An 18,425-nucleotide genomic window follows, 5' to 3' on the forward strand; every position below is an offset into this window, starting at 1 on the left:
TGGCGCCGCTGGGCGTCGGCAGTGCGCAGCTGGCGCGGGGCGGGGCGTGGAGGAGGCGGGGCAGCGGGCGAAGCGGGGACGTGCAGGGGGTGGGCGGGGCTGTGGGCGAGGGGCGGGGCGTGCAGGGGATGGGGGCGGGGCGTGCAGGGGGTGGGACGAGGCAGTAGGCGAGGACCGGGCTTGCGGGGGAATGGGGCGGGGCATGCAGGGATGGGGAGGGATGTGCATGGGATGTGTAGGGGAGTGGAGGGGTCAGGAGGGACGGGGTGGGGCAGCGGCTGAGGAACGGGTGGCAGGAGGCGGAGAGGGGCGGGGCAGCGACTGAGGGACTCGGGGGGCTGAGGGACTGGGCAGCGGGGGCGACGGCCGGGGGAGGGGCGGAGGTGGCAGGGACTGCGGGGGCGTTAGGGTCACGTACTCTGTAGGGCAGTGGGCTAGAGTGGAGCGGATCAGGTCTGAACGGGACAAGGGCGCGGGGCGTTCGTGGGGACCGTGGACAAGGCAGAAAGGACAGATGCAGACAGTGGGCAAGGTGCACCCGTCCTAGCGCGAGGTCTCCGGCTTTGTCCTGGCGCTCAGACCTGAGACACCTGAGCAGGGACAGGGCCTGGGCTCCATAGTCCTGTCGGGAAAGATGATCCTTCTGCCTGATCTCTGAACATCCCTATGATGCAGTCCGGTCTTTTCCACTTACTAGCTGGAGGTCACTGGATAAATGATTTAAACCCTTGAACCTAAGATTTTCTCATCTGTAAAGTGAAAACGATAAAAGTACTTGCGCCGTAGGGTATTGTAAGAAATAAATAAAATGGACCACAAAAAGAGCCGAGCAACAATAAGTGCTCAACAAATATCAGCTATTATTATTATTAAAAAGATCATTCACATTGACCTGCCCTTTAGGGACAGCAAATATTTTTCAGCCTGCAATATCACAGTTCTCAGTAGCCAAAGTGAAGTGCTAGAACATGAGAAAAATCCTTCAAGAGCATCTGGTTTCTTCTCTTGAGTTTGATAGTAAATACTAATGAATCTTGGAGCAGCAATGGCATCCAATATAAGGCTATTGATGAGGTCCAGGCTCCTGGCTGGGCATTTTCATGGGTTGTCTCATTTACTCTTCAAACAATCTCCCAAGGTAGTTACGGTTTTCCCCCTTTTGAATAAGGGGTGGAGAAAAAATAGTAACCTAAGATCACATGGTTGGGAATTGTAGAGACAGGATTCAAGCTGAAGTTTAGCTTCCGATTTCCCACCTCGGAAAATGGTGTCACGGCAACCATTCAAGAGAATGTCCGGAAGACACCCTTGGTGCTACCCTCACGTCTACTTTAATGCCAACCCATCAGCAAGCCCATCACTCCACCTTCAAATATGACTTTAATCTATCCCTTCTCAAGATCTCCACCCACTCGTCTAAGCCAGCCCTCTGCTGGAAAAGCTCCAACCCCTGGGCGGTTTCCTTCCTGTCACTCGATTCCCTAAAGCCCATTCTCTACACCAGGGGTTCCCAATCCCCAGTGGGAACAGGGCCGCAGAGCAGGAGGTGAGCAGCGGGCTAGGGAGCTTCACCGCCTGAGCTTCGCCTCCTGTCACAAAGCGTGAACCCTACTGTGAACTGCGCATGTGAGGGATATAGGGTGCGCGCTCCTCACGAGAATCTAATGCCGCCCACCGCCACTGCCCCAGCTCATGGAATAATTGTCTTCCACGAAACTGGTCCCTGTGCCAAAAAAGGTTGGAGACAGCTGCTCTACACTGAAGCCAGAAGGGTCTTTGAAAAATGTAGATCCTGGTCGTGCGCGGTGGCTCAGCCTGTAATCCCAGCAATTTGGGAGGCCAAGGCAGGTGGATCGCCTGAGGCCAGGAGTTCCAGACCAGCCTGGCCAACATGGTGAAACCCCGTCTCCCCTAAAAATACAAAAATTTGCCTTGTTTGGTGGTGGGTGCCTGTAATCCCAGCTACTCAGGAGGTTGAGGCAGGAAAATCGTTGAACCGGGAAGGCAGAGATTGCAGTGAGTGGAGATTGGGCCACTGCGCTCCAGCCTGGGCGAGAGACAAGACTCTATCTCAAAACATAGATCAAATCCTATTACCAGCTGGCTTCTCCTTTTAAAGCCGTTTAAATCTTCCTGTTCTTAGAATAAAACTCAAACTTCCTCCTAACAACTGCAAGGCCCTGCATGGTTTCCCCCTTACTTGTAATTCTGGTTTCCTTTCACATGGGTGGATTTCCCTTAACACTAAGGAATCTTCAGCTTCAGGACTGTCACTTGCAAGGCCTCCTCCAAAACCCTGGGAGAAACATAGCAGTGTTTTCATATGGGCGTGTGTTTTTGTCAGCTTTTTGAAAATAAGATATTTTATCATAATCTTTGAAGATGGATATCTTTTTCCACTCCAACTCTCTCTCTGTCACACTGCATTGGTAGCAATGGAGTAGCTGAGGGATGCAGCTGAGGCAGAGCTGAGTTACATGTACATTAAATTCAGGGTCAGAGGGATCTATTTATGTGGTCCACAGTCACTTCGATCTATATTTAAGTCATTGCTATCTATGTTCATTAGGAATGGCTTCCAGGAATGCATCTATGGCCCACCATGCTGACTCGTCCTGCACTCTGACATGAAGGCACAGGGCCATAAATCATTTTCATGCATAGCATCAGGAGTATGTATGTATTAGCTAAGAAACAAAATTTGAAACATACAGAGCCAGAAGCTAGTCTATCAAGAATTCTTCAAATCATCAGACATATAAGCAGAGGATTTGATTCTCATTAAAGCCCAGTTAAAGCAGAAGTTCTTGTCTGTCTACTTGAATCTACTGACAATACAATATATGCAATTATAAATGCACTGCACTTTTTTTCTTTTCAAATAGGAATTGCACAAACTAGAAGATATCAGAGTCTTGTGTTCATAGAGCACAAGCATGCAGCAGTACTGTAAACAGCTAGTACCTCCATGTGAGAAGTTGCATGTTTATAAGCCCATGAATTGGCTTATGTCTTCTTTGGCCATCTCTGCCTTAGTGATGTCAGGTGCTTACAGATGAACTAGGCTGCAGATCATAACAAAAGTACCGATTCATTAAGAGGAATAGATACATTTCAAATCAAAGTGCCAGGGAAACAGGAGCATAGGAGAGCCAGGGTGACACCATTTTAAAATCGACTCCGTCATAAAACCAGCAAGACCCATTCCTTGCCAGTCATGACCCATGTTCATAAGACATTTACAGTTGAGAAAACAACTTAAAGACCCCTGCAAGGACACACTCCTACAACAACGGAAGTCCAGATGTCCCAGTATCCATAACAGTATGTGCTTCCAAGATTGTTATAGCCATCTTGATGGACATTTTTGATTGTAGTCATTTTGATGGACGTGTGCACTAAAATGCCAAGGATAACTTTCTTTAAATCAACAAAGTACTAAATTTTGTCATGCGGTCAGCCCACCTGCATGGAGACATAGCTCAGTTTTTACATAGATAAGTCCCCTCTATAAGAAAAACTTAAAGATGAGTTATTTCTCTTCTTGCTTTCTGAGGACACCCTACTCCGTAACTGAGTTGCTTTCACTAAAACTGCTTCTTCTCGGTGCCTTCTGTGAGTCAGCTTGAATTCCTTCCTGTGTGAGATTCAAGAACCCTCTTAGGGTCTGAATCAAGACCTCCTTTTCTGGCAATGAAAGTCACCAATAGACTTAGATTGTTTGATAGTCTAAATAATTAAAAGGAGTGAATCATATAGAGACATTGGGAAAGTTTTAATTTCTCAATTATTTAACATGAAATATTGACATATAGGAAGGAAATATAGAACTTCTAATACACTGCTACAAAAGGGACAGCAACAATAAGTTGGCTAAGATACTGTCAACTCATATAATATTTAAAATTAGTCACTTTACAAGAAGGCTTACAGCTCATATATAAAAGGAACATAGAGGTTTCCTCAAACTTGACAATAATCCTAAAAACATGCAGGGCATTTTTACAACATAAAGAAAATTGTTTAAAGTATCCACACACAAAAAATTAATCTTGTAGAGGAGAGACTGAATTATTTCCACAGTCTCTTTGAAGAAAATAAAGCAACAAAATTGTCATGACTAGATGATCAAAGAAGATACAGAAAAAATGTAGAGAAAAATTATTATAGAGGCATATCATGCAAAAATATTATGCTATTTTTCTAGATTTTATGTTTTGTGTTTTTATGCCAGCTAACGTTTATTTCATCTCGCATTCTTAAAAAATCCCTTTCTAGCCTAATTCTGTACTTCTGACTTTGCATTCTTTTTCTTAGGGTATATGATTGATATCCTAAATCGTATAAGCTTCAGGCCCCACAACTCTGGACTTGCTCCATCCCGTTCCCCTGGCTTCCTGGGTTTCAGCCATATTAGATACCCTCTGTGCCCATTGCTTGGGAAAGTGCTGCACACAGGACTGCCAGAAACATATTTGTAAATGAATGAATGAACGACTCAAAAACTGGAATGCTGGAATATTAATAACAGGAAAATATAAATTTTGTCTGTTTTATTTGTTGCTACATTCCCACATCCAGAACAGTGCCTGACACACAGCAGGTGCACATTAAGTATTTTTTAAAATGAAACCAAGCCTGGTCAACTGCAGACAATGCTACTTTCCATTCCCCCAATTATTCCCAGTTTGTTACAAAGCATTTTCCAATATCCTCTCCACCGCTCTGAGAGATATCATTTTCATTTTAGAGCTAAGGATAAGTGGAGGATAAGAGAAGGAGAACCCAGATCACTTGGTCAGTGGCAGAGCTAAAGTTCAAACGCAGATCTCTGGGGCGACAAATCCTCTTCGTCCATGGTCCTCCCAGTAACATGTCCCACAATGTGAAATCTGATCGTGAGGGAGCCAGTCCTGAAACCCAGAGCGGGCTGATTCACGGAAGAATTGCTCTGTGCTGACACTAGGTGGCGCCCACACACAGCATAGTTCCTCTAGTCTTCAATGGCGTACGTAACGAAATCTAAACACAATTGTGAGAAGTCCAACTTCGAACCTTCAGTTTCATCTGTTTGCAACTGTCCTGCTTTTGCTTCCTTGGGTCACAATTTTCTCCGCTGTCAAATGGAAATATTAATACATATTCACTGGTCAGGTACGTTACAATGCCTGTGCATTGTAGATGTTCAACAAACATGAGCTCTTCTGACAGCGACCAAGGTAACCTGCAGCTATGTGAAATTCTTCTTAACCCTGCACATTGGCCAGAGAATGCTTTCCAGAAGGAATGAGAAGGAACTCCCCTTTTTGTTGATCAACTATTGTGGTAAACTGAAAAATGACCTCCATGTCCTAATCCTTACATGTTTAACTTATACCAGGGAAAGTCTTTGCAGATGTGATTAGGAATCTTGACATGGGAATATTATCCTGGGTTATCCAGGTGGGTCCTAAATGCAATCATGTGATTCTTTAGAAGAGGGAGACAGAGGGAGATTTAACACTCACAGAGCAAAAGGCTATGAGAAGACAGAGACAAAAACTGAAGTTATGCAGCCCAAGTCAAGGACTGCCAGCAGCCATGAGAAACTGGAAGAGGCAAGGAAAGAATTCTCTCTTAGAGTCAGCAGGGCGTACAGTCTGGCCAACACCTTGATTTTGGCCCAGTGAAACTGACCTCAGCCCAGTGAAATAGGAGCTGTCCCATGACCTGGGGAGGGTTTGGACAAAACAAAGCAGGGTGACAGAGACAAGACAGAACCGGGGCTCAAGATATGCCTGGAGCAGGGATGGGTGTGCATTATTGGGGTCACCAGATTCTATGTCTGCTTATTTACTGGGGAGATAGCAGAGGTGTTGTCCTAGAGTTTCCTTCACACTCATTAGAAACTGCCTTGCTCCACACCCTGCCAGAAGGAGGGAGCAGGGGTCCTATGAGCCTGACATCACTGCTTCCTCTCTCCATGGCACCTGTCCCTCACTGTGGCTGGTCAGAAGAGCAACATCATATCATAGCAAGAGCTCTGCTTAGATGGGAGATAGACCTGAGATTCAGTGCCACTACTGCCACTTACTCATTGTGTTTTTTGGGGGGGCAACTTAGTTCCACTAAACTTCAGTTCCTTCATCCATAAGATGAAAATTTAATAGCACCCTTGCAGAGATGTTGAATGTGTTCAGTGCAATAAGATCTTTACAGTGCCTTGTGTGATGCTGGTAGTTAGGGCAGATATTGATAATGATAATGAATAGTTTACATGACACATAGCCCTCATTAGATGATAAGGCACTATTGTGTTTTACATGTATTAACTCATTTGTTCCTCATAAAATCCCCAGGAGATAGATAATACTATTATCCCCATTCTACAGATGATAAAACCAAGGCATAGAGAGTTTAATGACTTGCACACAATCAATGTATTATAGAGCTGGGATTTAAACACAGGCAATGGGGCTCCAGGCTGTACTTACAATTACTAAGCTATTGTGACTTTAAAAATGGTAGCTGTCTATTGTGGCACTATTTACAATAGCAAAGACATGGAACCAACCCAAATGCACATCAATGATAGACTGGATAAAGAAAATTGGTACATATACACCATGGAATGCTATGCAGCCATAAAATTAAATGAGATCATGTCCTTTGCAGGAACATGGATGAAGCTGGAAGCCACAGCAAACCAACACAGAAACAGAAAATAAAACACTGCATGCTTTCATTCATAACTGGGAGTTGAACAATGAGAACACATAGACACAAGGAGGGGAAGAACATACACCAGAGCCAGTCGGGGTGGGGAGTGGAGGGCAAGGGGAGGGAGAGCATTAGGACAAACAGCTAATGCACACAGGGCTTAAAACCTAGATGATGGGTTGATAGATGCAGCAAACCACCATGGCACACGTATACCCATGTAACAAACCTACACGTTCTGCACTTGTATCCTGGAACTTAAAGTAAAATAAAATAAAATGGTAGCTGTCATTATTAATAATAATTGCTAAGATTTACTGAGCACTGCTTATGTGCCAGGAACATGTTGACTCATTGCATTTGCTCAATAGTCCTATGAGGTAATTTCTGTTATTATCTCCACTTTATAGAAGAGCAAACTGAAGCATAGAAAAGTTATACTATATGCCCAAGGTTAGAGAACTGATAAGATGCAGATATGGTATTCAGTCTCAGGCAGCCTGATGTCAAAGTCTTCCCTTTTAATTACCTATGTATGATGATGAGGAGGAGGAGGAGGAGAAAGAATGAGAAGAGGTGGAAAAAGAAGGAGGAAGGAGGAGAGATGGAAGACAAAAATAAATCTACTTTACGCCAATAACCTGTGATATGTCCAGGTGTCAAAAGTTAAGCTGACCAATCAGATTCCCTCTCTATAAACTTTAAATAGCAGGAGAGTAAACTCTAGGTCCACCCTAGCAGTGGGAGTGGACCCGAAAGGATACAGAAAGAAGACCAGAAAGTAAAGCCCAACCCTTGACACATGCTATGAGGAAGCCTGGCCACCTGGAGGGTCATGTATAGGTGTTCTAGTCAACAGCCTCAGCTAAAGCCAGCATCAACTGCCAGACATGAGCAAATAAGTCTTCGAGATGAATCGAGCGGCAGCCACCACCTGACTGCAATCATTTGAGAGACCCAAAGCCAAGAACCTCTTAGCTGAGCCCGGAACTACGGGAAACATAATTTACAACAATAATAAATGGCTGTTGCAATAATAAAGGGATTGCTGTGTTCAAGTTTGGAGGCAGTTTGCTACATCCTAATATATACCACAACACATAGGCTCTGTAAGGTGTCACAGATGACCCAGGACTGGAAGCTGGCTCTCATGTAAAGGTGAGCCGCTCATCATTTCTAATCAGTCACAGTGTAAGTAAGCCCTGCCTTGCCTGCCCTGACCCACTCTAGGTTTCACATCTTTTTTTTTTTTTTTGAGACGGAGTCTTGCTCTGTTGCCTAGACTGGAGTGCAGTGGTGTGATCTCGGCTCACTGCAACCTCCGCCTCCTAGGTTCAAGCGATTCTCCTGCCTCACCCTCCCAAGTAGTTGGGATTACAGGCACGTGCCACCACACCCAGCTAATTTTTAAAGACAGGGTTTCACCATGTTAGCCAGGATGGTCTTGATCTCCTGACCTCATGATCCACCTGCCTCGGCCTCCCAAAGTGCTGGGATTACAGGCATGAGCCACCATGCTCCGCATGGTTTCACATCTTGAACTGTTCTTCTTGCTCCTAAAGTTTTAGCTTCTGACCTCATTAATCGTTTTTCCATCTCTGTCCGCTCCCCTCCTCATCCTGGACACCAGGCTTAGGTGTGCAGTCCTGTTTTTGCTGCCTTAGCAGAGAAAACCCTGATTTTCCTTTCTGAGACCATGATCCCCATGCTCCCTCTGGTGCTCACTGTCCTGCATGGCCATCATTTCCAAACCAGCCCTCTAGGACCCGCGCTGAAGATGTCATTTCCATCCCAACTCCTTGTCCAGCATCTGGGCTCCGTCTGGGCTTCCTCTGACCTGGGATCAGGAAGTGAACATCGGTTCTGAATGTAGGGTCTTGGAGAACAACAAATATCCCACCAGAAGGGCAGGTTCCGGGGCTCTGGGTCTATCTTCCCAAATTGGAGATGGAGGGGTTGGCAGGTCTTTGGGCCCAAATGTGGAAAGCAGGGAGAGGCAGAGGGCACTAGTTGTTAGCATTGGGCATGGGAGACCAAGTCATTTCTACTTTGCATGGCCAGGCAGATGTCTCTCAAGATGGGAGTGGCTAATCAGCTTGTCCATTTATAATAGCCAATGGACACTGGTTTCACAAATCGGAATATTATTACACAGCAATAATAAGGTGCCATTCATTAGCCTTTCCAGTGGAAAGAATGGTTACTGTGGCAATTGGTAATCATAAAAAAGCTGCATCAGTCTGGGACAGGTAGGAGACAGAAACCACACCAGTTATTTTAACACAGAAAATTTAATATAAAGAATTGTTAACTAGGTATAAAGTTGTTAACTGGGTGACTGAAAGGTTATAAAAAGAACTTGAAGGTAGCAATTGGAGGAAGCATTTGCCACCTCCAGGGCTGAGGGAACAAAGAAAAGAGGCAGAAACTATCAAAACTTTAAAACTTAGAAGAGGAATTCCCCGGAGCTTAAATTCAGCTATCTGAGAAAGGAACTCAGCTCAGCTGGGGCTGGTGTCTCTGAGCTCAGGAAAGGGCCAGGTAGGTAAGGCAGTGACCCAGACTTCAGGCGAGGAGGGACTAGCATCTGGAGCTGTTGTCTCTGAGCTTCTGAAAGGGGTTCCAGGGGTCTGGAACCTGGATCCTGGAGAAGTCTGGTGCTTCATGAAGGAATTGCTGCCTGTAGTGAAGAAATGTTGCTGGGAGATGTTCATAGGAACAGGGAGCCCACAAGGAAAAAAGAAGCAGCAGCAAGTCCCTTTTCGCTCCTTTAGACTTGTAGTCTATCTCCACCCTGTATATTGGCAAAGTCTAACAAACTCGAACAGAAAGCAGCTAATAACACCAAAATGTGGTTTGCAGTGACCCAGCCCCAGCATCACAGAGCAGCTATCATTTATATTATCAAATATAAAAACCGCAGGTTGATCTGATTGCAAACATTATCCTTATAATGCACCCCCTCCACTCTGCCTCTACATGCAATCAATTTACTTTTTCTTTTTCCTCTTCTTGAGACTAGGTTTTCACTCTTGTTCCTGGGTAGAGTGCAATGGCACCATCTCGGCTCACTGCAACCTCTGCCTCCCAGGTTCAAGGGATTCTCCTGCCTCAGCCTCCTGGGTAGCTGAGATTACAGGCATGCACCAACATGCCTGGCTAATTTTGTATTTTGAGTAGAGACGGGGTTTCTCCATGTTGGTCAGGGTGGTCTCAAACTCCTGACCTCAGGTGATTGCTCGCCTTGGCCTTCCGAAGTGCTGGGATTACAGGCGTGAGCCACTGCTCCAGGCTTGATTTACTTTTTCAAAGCCATAAAAACAATGTTCTAGCAACATACAGGTAGATTTTCAAAAACAGAAAGACCTACCAATCATCAGACCATCTTAACACCATGACTTTTTTATTTTCACCTTTTCTGTTTTAGTCTTTCTTATAGGCAGATGTAATTTTTCAGTTATGACTGCAGCACCCCACACAACTGAGTGTCTCTGCTGTATCACAAGCATCATTGCCTGCTGTTATGGAGGTTGTTGTTACAAGCCCTCATTGAAGGAAATGCCATCTTCTTATTGATTTATCCTCTTTGATTCTTTGAACATCTGGATCGTATTCCTCAGGACCCTTCTAGCTGCAAACGTGTGAAACTCTGCTCAAATCAGCTTAACCAAAAACAAATTTATGTAAGTGGCTGTGGGTGGGCGGGGGGGGGGGTGGGGTGAAATTGACAGGGGTAACTCACAAAATTAGAGCCTAAAACCAGGGACTGAAAAAGGCCAGAGCTCTTCCTCTCTGTCCATCTGTTGTGTGGCCCTCTCTCTACTTCTCTTTGAAGATTAGCCTCCTTTCCTACTGCAAACAGGTCTTCTTTACCTGGTAGGAACATATTCGCCAGCAGCCTCAGTCTTGTAAGTGTAATAGAAAAAGCATCCAGCTAGCAATCTCAGGGAAGGTCAGTGATTGGCTCTGTTGGTTCACATGCCCACCCAGGGAAGATCGGTGATTGGCTCTGTTGGTTCACATGCTCACCCATTGGGCCGATCATCTTTTTAGGGCAATCATGAATTATATCATTGGCCAGGCCTGGTAATATACCCATCTCTATGGCCAGGGTGGTTACAGGGCCTAATATGTTATCGGATGAAGTGGGCTGGGAAGGCTTCCTGGGAAGACAGAAAACAGCCACTGAGTCACTACACAAGGTTTGGAATTTTCACCCTGGCAACACTTGGTTACCATTACTGCACATGTAGTTTTTTGTTTCAACAAATGCCTTTTGAGAAATCCCCAAGGATAGAACTACTGCCATGGTGCTTGTCAGAGCACTATAGCATGTTTGTGTTTTCAGTCAGAGTGTGTTCACATCTAGTACCTCATATGTGCCTCACAAAGAAGTCCCAAGTGACAGAAAAGGAACCAGAGACACAGAGAAGCTGAGTGACAAATCCAAGGATGCACAGCAGATGAGGGCAGAAGTGAACCCAGAGCCCTGGCTTCCTGACTCCCATTCCAACGCTCTGCCCCTAAAACACCACAGTGAAAGGTTAGACTAATGGGTGAGAGGATTAAAGCCCAGGGTCATCCCTGTCTGGTTAAGGGAGAGAGCTTCGTCTGCTGTCTTTGCCTCGGAGGAGCTGGGCCAGACCCCTTGAGCAAACAGGCTGGCAGCCCCTGCCTTCAGAGCCCGCTCGAGCTCTGATGGGGGATGTCCCTCTGCTGGACCTGGCGTCCTCCCAGTGGGCGCTGTCAGCACGCAGCTCCTCCAGGACACTGTGAAGATGCCTCAGTGTGAGCAGGAGCCTCTGGTCTTGAATCTGCATCTCAGACTAGGAGAGAGAAGAAGCCTGTGAAGGGATGCACGGAGCCCTAGGTGTTTCCCCATCAAGTCCCTTTCCTCGCTGTCTCATCAGAGACAAGCCCACTTGTGAGTCACACAACCTCACGGAAGCCACATACACCAACACCTCAGTTTCTTGCTCTGCAAAGCAGAAGGCAAATTGCTTACTTTTCAAGGCTTTCATGAGGCCTGAATGAATTCGCCCAAGGAAAAACCCTTTCAAGGGGTCAGCGAAGTCTAAACTACTTTTATTACAATACTAACATATTATTTTCCTTTTTTTCTTTTTTTGCTTTCATTTTCTTATGAGCATACCATGGAGTTTTCTAGAAGCTAATGACATGTAATATCTCAACAGATTGAATTCAGGAGCAGCTATGAGAATCCAGCTGTGTTCTATTAAGACAGACATTAAAGCAATTTGGAACAATGTAAAATGGGGCTACTCTTCTCACTAAATGTTTGCTTTGAAAAATATGATTATTTTGAATAAGTAATGTTTTATTAACATAGGAGTTTGTTATTATTTTAGAATGCATTAGTAAGTATACTAAAAATGTCTCAGCTCTGGTTTCTAATTCAGTCAGTACTGATAGATATAACTCACATAAACAAAAGCTTTTTGGTGGCCTGAATACTTTTTTTGAGCATAAAGGAGTCCTAAGATCCAAAAGTTTGAGAACTGCTCCACCAGAACTATACTATCATCTTCAGCTGTCTCTCTTCCTTCTCCCATTTTTCTCTAGGAATTTTTTCCCATACATTTTCTCTCTTTTTATTTCTGTTTATCTGTTTGTTTATTTTTGAGGCAGAGTCTCACTCTGTTACCCAGGCTGGAGTGCAGTGGTGCAATAACAGCTCACTGCAGCCTCGAGCTCCTGGGCTCGACTGATCCTCCCACCTCAGCCTCCCGAGTAGCTGGGACTACAGGCACATGCCACCACTCCCGGCAAGTTTTTGTATTTTTTGTAGAGACAGGGTCTTGCCATGTTGCCCAGGCTAGTCTCAGACTCCTGGGCTCACATCAGAGCTCCCACCTCAGCTCTGAAAGTTTGCTTTTTCTTAAAAACTTGAAAATTATATTTTCTGACTAGATAATTCTTAACACATGATAGAAAATTTTAAAGCTACAAAAGGGCATATATTTTAAAGTCTCTCCCATCCCACCTCACTTTATCCCTCAACTCAAGCATCCTTTCCCAGAGACAGCCACTGCGAATGCTTCCGTTTGCCCTTCCGAAGCTGGTCAGGGCAACACATGGTTAGATTTGCAGATTCTCAGCCTCTCTCTTTCTCTGTCTGTCTTTGCAAGAGATACTTATGAACATTATTTCCCCATTAAAAATAGTGTTTTCATTTTTGTGACAAGCTGATTACAATTGAGAAAACCAAGTCTGCATCCTCTACTCAAGCCTGAGTAACACTGCCAAGAGAATAGGTAGCTAGAAAGAGAGATATGAGGCTGAGCATGGTGGCTCACACCTGTAATCCCAGCACTTTGTGAAGCTGAGGTGGGCAGGTTGCCTGAGGTCAGGAGGTCGAGACCAGCCTGGCCAACATGGTGAAACCCCGTCTCTACTAAAAATACAAAAAAATTAGCCAGCTGTGGTGGCGTGAGCCTGTAATCCCAGCTACTCTGGAGGCCGAGGCAGGGGAATCACTTGAAACCAGAAGGTGAAGGTGATAGTGAGGTGAGATCGTGCCACTGCACTCCAGCCTGAGCGACGGAGTGTGACTCCTTCCCCCCGCCCCCGCAAAAAAAGAAAAAAGAGAGTCGTGAAGCAGAGGTGTAGATGGCCTCCCTCAGAACACTGGGACAGCTCAGGCTGCAGACTGAGCGGTCCTGGGCCCATTTTTTCCTAATTCCTCAGAAAACATTCACTCTGTTTTCTCGATTTTAGGGTTTTCCTCCTGCACAATTTTTTGTCCAACCTTCAGCATCATTTCTGGATATGTACCTGTAAGATCACAGTGGGGTGCCCAGCACAAAGGTGATGTTGAGCCACCCAGGCACCCACAGTTTCAGGGTGCGCAAGGAAGGCAGCTGCCAGGCCCTGGATGCTGCTGACTGTGGGAAGCTGCGGCCCCTGCTGCTGGAGTCCCCTGGTGCCATGAGAAGCCCTCCTGGGTCAGCCTTTCCTCTGAGATGAAGACAGGGTTGGGTCCCAGCTTCCCTGTTGCCTGGCAACCCAGAAAGGTCATTTTCAGACAAACCTGTCTGTCTCTCCCCAGAATGAGAAGTGGGTGTATTGAGAAACAAACCTTTTCTGAGGTTCCCTAAACTGCCTCCTCTCTCCTGGCTGGTGTCCCCACACACTTGGGGGCACCCCTCTTTTTTTGAACTTGGAGAAAATATCAAAATGAAAAACATAAGCCTGGCTTCTTGAGCAGCAACCACGGGACTAAGTCACGTAACGTAAGTTCAGGAGAGTTAGTGCTCCATGGGGAGGCCCTTGCCAATGGGAAATGACAGACAGGAATGAGCAGGGCAGATGCATTTCCTCTCATTCTCTCTCCCCCAATGTGCATTTCCTCCTTCAACCCCCACAGAGATCACAGCTGCTGAGACACCCACTGGGCCTCCTTAAGGCCCCTTCTGAAGCCATAAGCCGCTTGGTAATACAGTGTGTGGTGTAATTGCCTGGCATAGCATTGGCCTCTACTGCCACACCTACTTCCCTCCCTATCACGACTCTGGGCTTGTACTTCCAAAGAAAGTGCTAGTTCCTCAATCCTTGCCCAAGACCCTGCTTTCTAGAAGACCCAGGCTAAGACAGGGGGTGTACGCATGTCCATCTGGGTCAGGGTTATAATAGCCAGCATCAATGTGCCAAGTATTCATTAAGAGGATCACAAGCATCTCTTCAGTGAATTCTTACAATACCCCATACGATACTCATCCTATTGTTATTCCCATTTTGTGATAAGGAAACTGAGGCTCAAAGAGGTAAAGCCCCTGCTAGAGGCCTCACAGTGGCAAAGCTAGGCACACACCCAGGACTCAGTGTCATTCTAAAACCAGTCTGGCCAGCACCATACCCAGCGCCTCCTATGTAGGTCACGACCTACTTATGCCTACACCTGAGATCACAATTGTGCATTGTGTGGCAGGTCCCAGAGGGGAGACTGCAGGGTCCATACTGTAGCTGGCAGCCTCTGCCCCAGGGAGGAACTGGGAGGAAAACCTGAGATCCTTGGAAAATATGTGGTCGGGGCATCAAGGAAAAGAAATGCAAAACCTTACCAGCTCCTTTCTCAGCCACTCCAGGGTCTGCCCAAGGCTCGGGGTTGGCTCTTCTGCTGTTTTCATCTCAGTGTCCTTGGGAGTGACCTTGGCGCTGACCTGGTTCTGGGCCTGAGGGGTCTTTGACTTGTACATTCCCCTACCTCCTTCAGACTGGCAGCAGGTCCTGGCCAAATCATTGAAGATGGAGTTAATGAGAGCAGGAAGTAGCTCACATTAAAAAATGTAATTTGACTTTTTTTTTTTTTAAAGGGCTTTAGCGCTCTGAACAGTACAAGGAGGAAGGGAGGGAGACCATTAGGGGTCTGACTACCTTGGTGCCTGCTGGTTCCAGAAGCTAAGAATATGTGATGCCAACAGGACCACAAAGACTGCAAAGCTTTAAATGGCAATGATAATAGTTATTATGAAAACAGGCATTCTTTTCTAAGGGCTCGCTTTGTGCTTTACATATAAAGTATGTATATGTCTCACTTGGCATATACCTCCACCTGTGTTCCCAGTCGCCTTCCTCATTTACTTATCTATAGCTTCTAGATAAAGGGAAATGCTCACTTTCCAAGTTCCCTTGTTTCTGGAATCCCCATGAGACCCATTTCCAGCAAATGAGATCAAAGCAGCAATTTGCTGTTAGGCTTCCAGAAAAACTTTTACCTTCCTAATAAAAGGGAAAATATCACTGCTGCTTCCCCTTTACTCCTACGTTCTCCCTTTTCCTTCTGCCTTAAATATGGAGATGATGTCTGGAGCTACAGTAACCGTCTTGCAACCATCAGACAAAGGGCAGTCACAGAGCCACTAGAAATCATTGCACCCCTGAATCAGCAACAGCATCTACAGGAGACAACAGACCCCGTTTCTAAGGGACACTCTGCTACTTGCAGGCAAACACAGTCCAGACGCACCATTTATTCTTCCCATTGTTACAGGAAAGTGGTCCTGACCCAGACCACAGGAGGGGGTTCTTAGGTTTCATGCAATAAAGAATTCAGGGGCAGTCTATACAGTAAAGTGAGAGCAAGTTTATTAGGAAAGTGAGGAATAAAAGAATGGCTACTCCACAGACAGAGCAGCCTGGAAGGCTACTGGTTGCCTATTTTTATGGTTATTTCTTGATAACATGCCAAACAAGGGTTGATTATTCATGTCTTCCCTTTTTAGACCATATAGGGTAGCTTCCTGATGTTGCCATGGCATCTGTAAGCTGTCATGGTGCCGGTGGGAGTGTAGCAGTGAGGACAACAGAGGCCAGTCTTGTGACCATCTTGGTTTTAGTGGGATTTAGCTGGCTACTTTACTACAAATGTTTTATCAGCAAGATCTTTATGACCTGTATCCTGTGCTGACCTCCTGTCTCATCCTGTGACTTAGAATGCCTTAACTGTCTGGAAATGCAGCCCAGTAGGTCTCAGCCTCATTTTACCTAACTGCTACTTAAGATGGGGCTGCTCTCGTCTAAATGCCTCTGACACCATCACACTATGAAGCAGGTTTTCAATTCTCTCTTTCACCAAACACTTATTGAATGTCTACTGTGTGCCAAGTTCTGGTCCAGACACTGGGGTTATCAACCAAAATCAGAGAAACAAAGGCCCTGCTTTCCTGGAGCTGACATCCTAGTAGTCATTGGAAACAATCAATCAAATTAATGCTATGAAGAAAATAAGTAGAATGTATTCTCATATAGGTCTTTTAAAATATAAATTTATGTGCCAGGCATGGTGGCTCATGCCTGTAATCCTAGCATTTTGGGAGGCCAAGGTGGGCAGATCGCCTGAGGCCAGGAGTTCGAGACCAGCCTGGCCAACATGATGAAACCCCATCTTTACTAACAATACAAAAATTAGCTGGGTGTGGTGGCGGGCGCCTGTAATCCCAGCTACTCGGGGAGGCTGAGACAGGAGAATTGCTTGAACTTAGGAGGCAGAGGTTGTGGTGAGCTGAGATTGTGCCACTGGATTCCAACCTGGGCAACAGAGCAAAACTCTCTCTAAAATATATATATACACACATATTTTATATATATATATGTACATTATATAAATACATATACATATATATTTAGATATATAATATAAATATATATATAATATATATACACATTTATCTTACTTATATGAACTAGAAACTCCAAACCAAGAATTATCATAGTGACCCCAGATAAAGATGTGAAATGACTGGCAAAGCAAACTCAACCAACTTTAGGGTGAGTTGCTCTCAATCTGGCTACACAATATATCCTCAGATAGAGCTCCCCTGAAGATGAACTCATAATCCAAAAGACAAAACACGCAAGGAAACCATTCACCATAAATGAGAGTCAATGGTGAGAGACACCATTCACCCCCTTCCCCCCAAGAGCTTCAGATGAAGATAATTAAAAGTATTTTGAGGCCAGGTATGGTGGCTCACACCTGTAATCTGAACACTTTGAGAGGCCAACGCAGGAGGATCACTTGAGGCCAGGAGTTTGAGAACAGCCTGGGCAACATCACAAGACCCCATATTTACAAAAAAATAAAATAATTAGCCAGGTGTGATGTCATGTGCCTGTATTTACCAGCTTCTCAGGAGGCTGAGGCAGGAGGATTGCTTGAGTCCAAGAGGTCAAGGCTTGTAGTGAGCTTTGATTGCACCACTGTACTCCGCCCTGTCTCAAAAGAAAAGTATTTTGAAAAGAATAAGAGGCATACAAGAAGGAATCAAAATCATACAGAAAAAGAGACTCTTTCTTTTTCCTTTTTTTTCGAGTTGGAGTTTCACTCTTGCCACCCAGGCTTGAGTGCAATGGTGCAACCTTGGCTCACTGCAACCTCTGCCTCCCAGGTTCAAGCAATTCTTCTGCCTCAGCCTCCCAAGTAGCTGGGATTACAGCTACCTACCACCACACCCAACTAATTTTTGTATTTTTAGTAGAGATGGGGTTTCACCATGTTGGCTAGGTTGATCTCAAACTCCTGACCTCAAGTGATTCACCCACCTCAGCCTCCCAAATGGCTGGGATTACAGATATGAGCCACCGTGCCCAGCCAAAAGAGACACTTTTTAAAAGGCAGATTTGAAAAAGAATGCAATAGAATCTATAAAACTTAAAATTACAGTAAATGTTTATAAATTAAAGAGAAAAGAGCATATATTTATTGTAGCACCGGAAGACAGAGCTAGTGAGACAGGAGCTCAGCAGGACTTGTTCTCCGACACTGGTTACAATCCCAGGCATAACTCCACTGATCAAAACAGGATCTGTTCAAACAGGAGGCTGTGAAGTAAATGGCCAAAACCGACTAAAATCAAGATGACAATGAAAGCAAACCTCTAGTTGCCCTCATTCCTCATGGAATGTTAATTCTAATTGATTGGCATGCTAAAAGACACTCCCACCTGTGCCATGACAGTTTACAAATGCCATGGCAATGCCTGAAAGTTACCTTATATGATTTAAAAGGGGAGGAACCCCCAGTTTGGGGAACATCCCACACCTTTTCTAGAAAATTTGTGAATAATCCACTCTTTATTTAGCATATAATGAAAAAGCAGCTATCCATATAGTCAGCCAGCAATCCATGAATGCTACTGAGCCTATGGAGTCGCCCTGCTTTGTCTATGGAGCAGCCATTTTCCTGTACTCTGTTGCTCTAACAAACT

General features: G+C 45.2%; 1 protein-coding gene across 1 annotated transcript; it reads right to left on the reverse strand.

Annotated features, from left to right (window-relative positions):
- Window positions 1–11,291: 11,291 nt before the first annotated feature.
- Window positions 11,292–14,887, reverse strand: CUNH20orf202 (chromosome unknown C20orf202 homolog). Its single transcript, XM_012454996.2, has 2 exons — window positions 14,781–14,887; window positions 11,292–11,525 (listed from the first exon to the last, which is right to left on the reverse strand). The coding sequence occupies exons 1-2, from the start codon at window positions 14,844–14,846 to the stop codon at window positions 11,292–11,294; spliced, it is 300 nt and encodes a 99-aa protein (XP_012310419.2). The 5' UTR covers window positions 14,847–14,887.
- Between the last annotated feature and the right edge of the window lie 3,538 nt (window positions 14,888–18,425).

The sequence above is a fragment of the Aotus nancymaae genome, unplaced genomic scaffold, assembly GCF_030222135.1.
Source record: "Aotus nancymaae isolate 86718 unplaced genomic scaffold, 86718_ANA_hifiasm-v0.15.2.pri h1tg000029l, whole genome shotgun sequence".
Taxonomy (NCBI): Eukaryota; Metazoa; Chordata; class Mammalia; order Primates; family Aotidae; genus Aotus; species Aotus nancymaae.